This window comes from Coffea arabica, chromosome 9e, assembly GCF_036785885.1.
Source record: "Coffea arabica cultivar ET-39 chromosome 9e, Coffea Arabica ET-39 HiFi, whole genome shotgun sequence".
Taxonomy (NCBI): domain Eukaryota; kingdom Viridiplantae; phylum Streptophyta; class Magnoliopsida; order Gentianales; family Rubiaceae; genus Coffea; species Coffea arabica.
Window position 1 is genome coordinate 38,231,990 of NC_092327.1, and position 9,229 is coordinate 38,241,218.

At 39.1% G+C, this 9,229-nt stretch overlaps 1 protein-coding gene across 1 annotated transcript; it reads left to right on the plus strand.

Moving 5' to 3' along the window:
* The first annotated feature begins 2,682 nt into the window (after positions 1-2,682).
* On the plus strand, positions 2,683-8,715 carry LOC113710457 (probable adenylate kinase 6, chloroplastic). The gene is made up of 4 exons (XM_027233478.2): positions 2,683-3,344; positions 5,086-5,226; positions 7,049-7,321; positions 8,232-8,715. Exons 1-4 carry the CDS (start codon positions 2,985-2,987, stop codon positions 8,373-8,375), a joined length of 918 nt encoding a protein of 305 aa, XP_027089279.1. The 5' UTR covers positions 2,683-2,984; the 3' UTR covers positions 8,376-8,715.
* Positions 8,716-9,229: the final 514 nt, after the last annotated feature.

Genomic DNA, 9,229 nt, shown 5'->3' on the forward strand with positions numbered 1-9,229 from the left:
TTTCTTTTCAGTTTCATTTTGGTTTCATTGTAGTTTCAGTTTGAGGACTCGCGTTGCTTATGGATGATGCTTTTTGATGTTCAGGTTGAGCCATCAGACAGTAAGCTTCCAGTGGCTGCTGCTCATATTTTCTCCAATGGCCTTAAATTGATGTTCATGCAAGCCTCTACTTGTGCTTGTAGCACGCCTTTCAACCTTTAAATCTCACCAGAGTCTTAACTCCAAAACTTTCCAGCAAACCAACATCAAACATCAGAACACCAAAATGAAAAAAAAAAATTTGAAAAAGGGTTCCAAATTAGATTCAACAAAAATACAGAAAACATTTTATTAGGAATCTAACCACAAAGCATCCAAGAAATCTTTACATCCCCAACCAACATAAAATAGAGGAGTACTAACTAATTGATCCGATTTGAGGGGCTTTGTTTGAGTCCAGAGATGATGGTGTGATTGCTGGATGATTGAGGTGAAGGGGAGGTTTGTTCTGGCAAGTCTCCCGCGTTTTCTCATCCTTCTGCAGTATTACTATTGGTCTGATTTTCTTTGCTCTACGTTTTTGACGACTATTTCTTTGCTCTGACTCCTGACTCCTGAGTCGACTAATTGCCATCTTTTGTTTTTGTGGCATTTAATGTTGAGATGAGAAGACCTCGTAGTCGTTTCGTCCACCACGATTAGGGATGGCAATGGGGGCGGGTGCCCGCGGGTGCCCGCCCCGCGGGGGGCTCACGGGGCGGGGGTTGGGGCGGGGGCGGGGGGGAATTTTTTCCCCCCGCTTAGAAACGGGGCGGGGGCGGGGGTATACTCCCCCGCCCCATCCCCCGCCCCGCCACCCGCAAAAAAAAAAAAAAAAAAAAAATATATATATATATATATATATATATATAAAAATGACTTTATATTATATGTAAGTTAATTAGTTACAACTCTTGAGATTACTCTCACACTCTCCATGCTAGCTATTTTAGAGATTAAATGGTCGGGCATTGAGTTACAGGACTGGTGGAGGAATGAACAATTTTGGTTGATTGGAGGGACTAGTGCCCACTTGGCTGCCGTGCTCCAGGGACTACTAAAAGTGATTGCCGGATATGAAATTTCCTTCACTTTAACTTCAAAGTCAGCTGGTGATGACGAGGAGGATGAGTTTGCAGATCTCTACATTGTTAAGTGGACGTCTCTCATGATTCCGCCGATAACGATTATGATGGTCAACTTCATTGCAATAGCAGTTGGAATTAGCCGGACAATATATAGTGTTATACCTCAATGGAGCCGCCTGTTAGGGGGAGTTTTCTTCAGTTTCTGGGTTCTAGCACATCTGTACCCTTTTGCCAAGGGGCTCATGGGCAGAAGAGGAAGGACGCCTACTATTGTTTTTGTTTGGTCAGGACTCGTAGCCATAATCATATCTCTTCTTTGGGTTTCAATTAATCCTCCAGATGCCACCAACCAGATAGGAGGTTCATTTCAGTTCGCCTGAGTAGTGATTTTAGTTTTGTGGTCAAATTGAGTCCCAAACTTGATAGGAGAATTTTTTTTTATTCTTTAGATTAATCTCCCTATGCAGCAATCTCAAGAGTTGTTACCCTTATTATATATAAATTTTATTAACCCCGCGGGGGATATAAATTTTATTAACCCCGCGGATGCCCCCGCGGGGGAAGCGGGGCAAGGCGGGGCGGGGCGGGGCGGGGCGGGGCGGGGGGAGCGGGAGGCGAGGGACGGGGGGGGGACGGGGGGAACTAATAGGCAACGGGGCGGGGGACGGGGGAGGGGTCCCCCGCCCCAACCCCGCCCCGTTGCCATCCCTAACCACGATGACCCACTCAATTTTGTACACATTCGTGATTGAGCCGAGTTCTCCCAGCTGCCGTGTCACTCTGAGGGTGGAGAAATGTACTTTTTACATTCACGTGGATTAATCCTGAGTCACATACTTCCGTTTATGTCATCGCGCATCACGTTGAGAAATGCAAGCCAGTCCTCAACTACTACTATGACTACTTCTATAAAGTCTAAAGAAATCTGTGGGTAATCCATTTCTATTTTTCTGTTCCTTCCTAAAGAAGAAAAAATGGTGGCGTTGACTACACCGCCACCATTAGTACCCAGACCGAACAAGAAAGCAAGCAAACTGTTTCAACCAAACCATTCCACAAACTCCCACGATTAAGACAGCCTCTTGGGCAAATGTCACTTAATTGTGTGATTAATTGGGCAAATGCCACGATTAAGAATAAAGCACATATACGTGTATGTATATATATATATATATATTAGTAAATTATAGCCAACAATCTGGTAATCTTTATTTTAGATCGCGTAGGTTTAGTTACTACGTACATCTTATTTCTTCGTGTGATTGACAAATTATTGCATGAAATAAGATTTATTCAGTGCGTACTCAACAATCTGGTAATCTTTGTTTTAGATCGCGTAGATTTATTTAATGCATTTTATTTTTTCGTGGGATTGACGAATTATTACATGAAATAAGATTTATTCAATGTGCATCCTTAAATAGGCTGCGAATTCCCTTGTCAAAAAATAAAATAAAATTAAGACCTTTGTTTTAGAATTACCAGTGCAATTGCTGGCTGGAGTATGCAGGATGATGTCCACATTTCCATTTTAATGTTTGAGCGACTTTGAATAGTAGCACTCTAGTCTCTTTTTTTTTTTTTTTTGGGAATAGTAGTGCTCTAGTCTGATGGGTACTTTCCTTGTGCATTTCTTGGAAGCTGGCAAATTTACGCTTCAACGTCAAGAAGACACAAATCTTTCCTCTTCCTCCTCAGCTCCTCCTCCTCCTTTTCCTCCCTCGTAAGTTTTAACTCCGGACATTCCGACTTAGTACTATATTACTACGTCGTCGGTCCACCTCCTTTTTCCCTGCTACTCAAATAGTCTAAAAATCTTTCAAAAGCACCAATCTTCTCTCTTCCCACCTTTCTTTTTCCTTTTTTTTTTGGGTTGAAATGGCGGTACTGAACCGCTTAATATCAAGAAGCCGAGGCTGCTCGGCAATAATATTGAGCTCCTACCCGTATTCACATTCAATCCGGAGTTTCTGTTTCAAGTCATGCGAGAGTAGTGGGATCAACTTACCCCCCATAGTACCATCACCGTCTTCAACCTCAACCGCTGCTTCTCCCGGTCCCTCTGTAATTCCAACTCCTCGGGAAGGCAGAAATGTCCAGTGGGTTTTTCTGGGCTGCCCTGGGGTCGGCAAAGGAACCTACGCCGCTCGCCTCTCCACTCTTCTCGGTGTCCCCCACATCTCCACCGGTGATCTCGTTCGCCATGAGCTCTCCTCCCAGGGTCCTTTGTCTTCTCAGGTCCTCTTGTTTCGAATTCCTCCTGACCTTTTTTAATTCCTTTTGCTTTTTGAGATTTATGCGTTCTGTCTTTTCTTGAGATATCTGCATTCAATCTGAAAGTGAATTTTGATAAATATTAAGAAAGGTAGAATCTTTAAACAATGTTGAGCAGGTGTTTGATTTATTGGTGTTAGTTGAAATACAATTAGTCTGGCAAGCGTAAAGATTTGTCTGTAAAAGTCACGAGTGTAGGTGGTGCACCTGATGTACAACAAGCGAAATTTCAAATTTTGAATACGATCTGGTGTCATGAACGTCTGTCCGCTTGTGTCAAAAAATTTCTACACTGTCTAAAAAGGTAATGCCTTTCATTACTTTGATATTTACTGTTAATACCGAGGTCGGTATGGGTGTTGCCAGGAGGGGAAAGATATTTGAGCAACTTCTTTTTCTTTTTTATTTCAATTCAATCGTTCAATGCCTCGTGGTGTGATTGTTGGTATTCAACTAGTAAAACCTTGTGGAGAGTGCTAGGACGTATTTGGGACTTTTTATGAAGTCATGCGGTTATTATGGAAGGTAGGACTCAAGTTAAAGCTTGGATGGTAGCTTCCTTTGCAGTAGGTTATTTGGGAAGGAAAGCAACAGCAGATGTTTTTGATCATAGACTTCATCTGAATATTAGTTGTGCTAGTTTGATATTATATACTCTATTGCAATGGACAATTCATCCTGACATGCATGGTTTCATGGTGGTCGTACTAATTGCTATCCCTACTCCTCTTGAATTTGTGGACAACCAATAAATGGAATAGTCACTAGGTTTTACTAATCACAAAGATGGAAATAGAAATGTTCTGTAGTAGAATATTTACTTAAAAAAAGGGCTCACTAAAAAGGAAGAAAAGCTAGCTTCTGACAACAGCATTCCTGGTTTCTGGGTTTTAGTCATCAGAACTTGTTATTTTCTGGTCATTTCCTTAGTTTCTGTGATTACGTGGAGCTTTTTTGATGTTGTGTGTGCCCCTTTAGCCTTATAAATGACTAGTAGTGAAGAACTTATGCTCCATCCATGAACTGGACAAAAAATGAACTGCTAATCACTCATGTTCATGTACAATCAGGTTCTATTTAATATGTGAATTGGAGGACAAAACTATGAGAATTCTGTAATTTCTGTCGAAGATAATTATGATGGACTTCTGCACACCATAGATGTTTTTGTATACCTGTCGTAGTCTTCTTCACAGAACTTCATGGAACAATGTCAGATGGTAGATCATTGTTAAGATAATCCTAAATTTCTGTGTATGCGTAGTTGTCAATTTGTACTGAATCTTAGACCAACTAACCTTGACAGCTGCCTCAGTCCTCCGTGTTCTCTAGGAAAATATTTGCTCTGGTGATGTTTAAGCACAATATTTATGTTTACAAGAACTCAATCACTTTCAAATAAAAAGCCCGTGGCAAAAGAAAGTCAAGGATATGAAAAAGTATCCTTTTGGATAGTTCTGTATCATAAGTCATGATTTACTTGTGAGAGCATTGGAATATTAGATTACCTGGATAATTGGTTACCTTCGTCTTCCTTACTTTTGATGGAGTTGCATTTACTCAGAAAAGTATGGAGCTGTACTGGGCTCTTTTTGGCAGTTACATCCTAGAGTGTTTTTTTTTATGCATCTGTGTATCTGTGCAAACTATAGATGTTGATTTTCTTTAATCGATTATGTTTGGTAAACTCTTTCTGCATTTTCAGCTTGCTGAGATTGTCAACCAAGGAAAATTGCTTTCAGATGAGATCATAATAAATCTTCTTTCCAAGCGTCTTGAAGCTGGAGAAGCCATTGGTGAAACTGGATTCATTCTTGATGGCTTTCCTCGAACTATAAGACAGGCGGTGAGATTTACTTATATTAGTTTTGAGAATCACTGTTTGTTTAGATTGGCTTGGTTTTAGTTTGAGTAGGACCATTTAAGATGCAACAGATTATTCTGCTTTATTACCTAGTGAATACCCAGAAGGGCAATACAGGTGCATGTGGAAGCCAGAGTTTAACAAGTCCTGGATAGTAGTGTAAATTGACCCCCATATACCTCTAATCTTGGTTTGCATGGTCGGCTGCGGGAATAGGGGCGTTGGAGGGTGGTAAGCCTTCCAACCTTTGCTGTGGCTGGAAGCACCTTTTGGCAGAAAAGTAACTGAGACCATAAGTGGTTGTTGTGGTAACTCAATTCATTTAAAATATTTTTTTAAATATTGAAGTGCTTCAAATGGCATTTATTGGGTCTATGAGTATGTGTTCACTGAAATGTATTCTAAAATAACTTTGGCTTTTATAAGAAAAGCACATAATGTTGTTCATGGGTTGTGGACTACAAAGCCCAGAATGGGCTTGGGTGAGTATGAGGAGAGAGTTGAAAGTTGGGTGATATTGGAAGAGTGTTTTGATTTTAAGTTTGTTTAAAAAAATTTGTATTTGGAACAGCATTTGGGATGGGGACTGGGGTGCTTTTGATGCAGAAAAGTGCACGAAGAAGTGCCCCAACAGCTCTTGTAGCGGGAAATATAAACAAACGAAACTGGTGCTATTCTTTTATCTAATAGCACTTTGCATTCACCAAGTAGAATATATTTTGCTAGTTAGTCAGATAAAGGTACTGAAGAGGTTTTTTATGGGTTTGAAATCGTTCCAAATTAAATCAATTCTTTTTGTGAAATTATGCGGGTATTGATGTTTCTTTTGATTACTCTAGTTGTTATCCATTTGTCTCAGTGATATAAGCAAGTTGCTTCATGCTTATTTTGTATCCTATCAGCAACTTTTAATCTCAAATGCAGTTGGACAATGACATAGAGCAAAAGCAACTAGAACTTCTACTGTAATATCTTGAAATGAAACTAGCCTTGAAGTAAATATTAGGATTGTCCTTAATCAGCTTTTGCCTGTTGAAATGGAGCAAACCCTTTTTGTTTATTTTTATTTTTTCTTTTTTCCTCTCAGTAAGGTTTGTGCACAAACACAGATGCAAATAAAGTCTATATGTTATTTGCTTGTAATTTATTCTGCTCCCTTTATCAAGACAACATAATCTTTAATTCTTCCATTTGGCTGGCCACTCCAGTCTGTATTCTGTTGCTGGGTTGTTTCTTTGGGTTTAGCCATGTTAATTCTCTTGGTCTCCAAATCTTGGATTTTGATCCTTGTGGTTTGCTGTCAAATCTTGAAAGTTGAGTGAGTTACGTTTCATTGATGCTTCAGTATTTCCTTCATTCCATCAAGCTCTTGTTAATCCTTAGTCTTCTCTTTTATCATTTCTTACTTTCCACATACAGTGCTAGTTCTATGTACACAAACCTCACCACTACAATTTGTCCCAAGTATTGGATGTCTGTTTTCTGAGTTCTAAAATATAGAGGAGAAACAGACCTGACATGATGACACCTATTACTCTCAAAAGCATACCCATGTCCAAGCTGAGGACTTTCAGACAATGTGAGTACTATAATCATTGATTTTCTCGTTGCGCAACCCCCCCAAAAATATTGTGTCTCACTTTCCCTGATTATACTCTTTTGGTAATTATGATATTTGATCAATTTATGCCATTGACTCTCCAACTTTCTAATGTTCAGGTTGCATAGTTTTCTAAGACAGCAATCAATTCATTTCTACTCATCTTCATTTAATTTAGTTTTTCTCTGTTTTGGTTAATTTAAGGAAATTCTGGAGGGGGTAACCGATATTGACTTGGTGATTAATCTGAAGCTACGGGAAGAAGCATTACTTGCCAAATGCCTTGGAAGAAGGATTTGTAGCGAGTGTGGAGGGAACTATAATGTTGCCTGCATTGACATCAAGGGTGAAGATGGAAGCCCTCAAATGCACATGCCTCCCCTTCTTCCTCCGCCAAATTGTGAATCAAAACTAATCACAAGGTCTGATGACACTGAAGAAGTTGTGAAGGAGCGCCTCCGAGTCTACAATGAAATGGTACAGCTTGATCTCCTATTGCCCTCTCTTATTCTGTTTGTTCTCATTTTGTATGGGGGTATGAAATGGTTCAGTCATTGTTTGGGCTGGTGTTTGGAACAGCGGAAGCTTGTGAGAGCAGTTTGTAAGATGAATGGAGCTCTGAGAGACTCCAAGGCCATATGTTTTATGAACTGTTTAATTTCACATAAAGCTGCTTGAGGTGTAATTCTCTAGATTGGATACTGAATGAGCAAGCCAATATTGTGCGAACTTTAAAAACTCCTTAACCTTGAGTAACTTTTACTTGGTTTGACTTATTTGCATGCTATCATTTTATGTTCTGGTACATGCATAACAAAAATAGAATTGCCACCTTGCAATTAGTGATGTTGGTTGAGGGACTTGGAACTTTTGGTACTGCATTTGGTATTTTTTGAGTACAGTTCTCAAGTACAAGCCACGAGAGTTTTCCAGGTAGTAAGAGGTATGGCCTATGATAGAATACTTCCAAAACTTGGGAGGATATCCCTCGAGTTACTCATCTTTATATAGAAAACAACTTCTTTTACCTATGTCTACAGTTTATTTACAATTTAAGATTCTTTTTGGGTACTCCATATAGAAATACATCTATGGTAGAGTTCTGGTTGTTTGTGGTAGCAAATGAGGTAAATTAAATCTAGTTACTGATACGTCTATAGATATATATATTTTTTGAATTACAGATTTAGCCTTTTCACTTTGGGAACGCCATTGCATACAGATAATATGTATATTTGTTTGATGCTGATAATATTGCTAGTTTTACACTAGCTGTGTTCTACTGGAGATCGAGATGAATATCTTATCAGAGTTTTTTGAGTCTGTCGAAAAGAGTACTTGGTACTTTTACTAGTGCAGTCCGACTAATGCTGCGCTGTTCATGCAGAGCCGACCTGTGGAGGAATTCTATCGAAGGCGTGGGAAATTGCTGGAGTTTGATCTTCCTGGAGGGATTCCTGAATCCTGGCCTAGGTTGCTTCAAGCCTTGAATCTTGATGACAATGACAACAAAGAGTCATTAGCTGCTTGAACATTCACAGCTGCTGGTAGTTGTCGTAGTTGCATAAATGGCAGCTTTTTCCTGGTTAAGTAGTTAAATCATTCTTTGCATGTGTGATGTACATGCCTACCTCAATGAAATTGAAGTTATATTTGCGTACATGATTCCATACAACAAAGACCTCCTTCCACTTCCATTAGTCAATTAAACATTAAGTTCCCTGAAGGGGTTTCCTGGAGAGCACTGGGATGTGATTACTTGTACTGTTGTAAGATATATGATGCGGATGGTAGTCGATTAATGCTTTTTTTTTTTTCAAATAAATATCCAAACACTGCATTGTTATTTTGTTATATTTAGTTTTGGGACAGGTACACTTGTAATTTCTTTTTTTCTTTTTTTTTGTGTGTGTGTGTTTGTATAGTTGTATTTTTGGTCATTTTATACCAATCTTGTGTATGAATACAAACGTGCATATAAATGTACACTAAATTTTGAAGGGGGGGAAAAAAAACCAGTGCCTATCCCAATGCCCTGTAATTTGAACTGGGGCCAATTCCCTTAAAACTAGTACTTAATTAGTAAATAAATTTCGTGTCTAAATTCTAAGTCTTCACTTTAGTATCGGGAAAACTGCACAAATCGTTGCCCATATTTGATTTTATAATTTTTTCGATCTCTTACTTTGAAAATGATGCATTTTGGTCCTTTACGTATCAAGTTTTATACTTTTTTAGTCCCTCGCTTTTACAATGATATTTTTTAGTCCTTTATATATTTAAAGTGCACCATTTGCATCCATATTCTCATTTCTATTGTAAAAGTGAAAATGTAGCTAGAGATGAGAGTTAGGATGAAATGATGCACTTTGGATATGTGAAGGG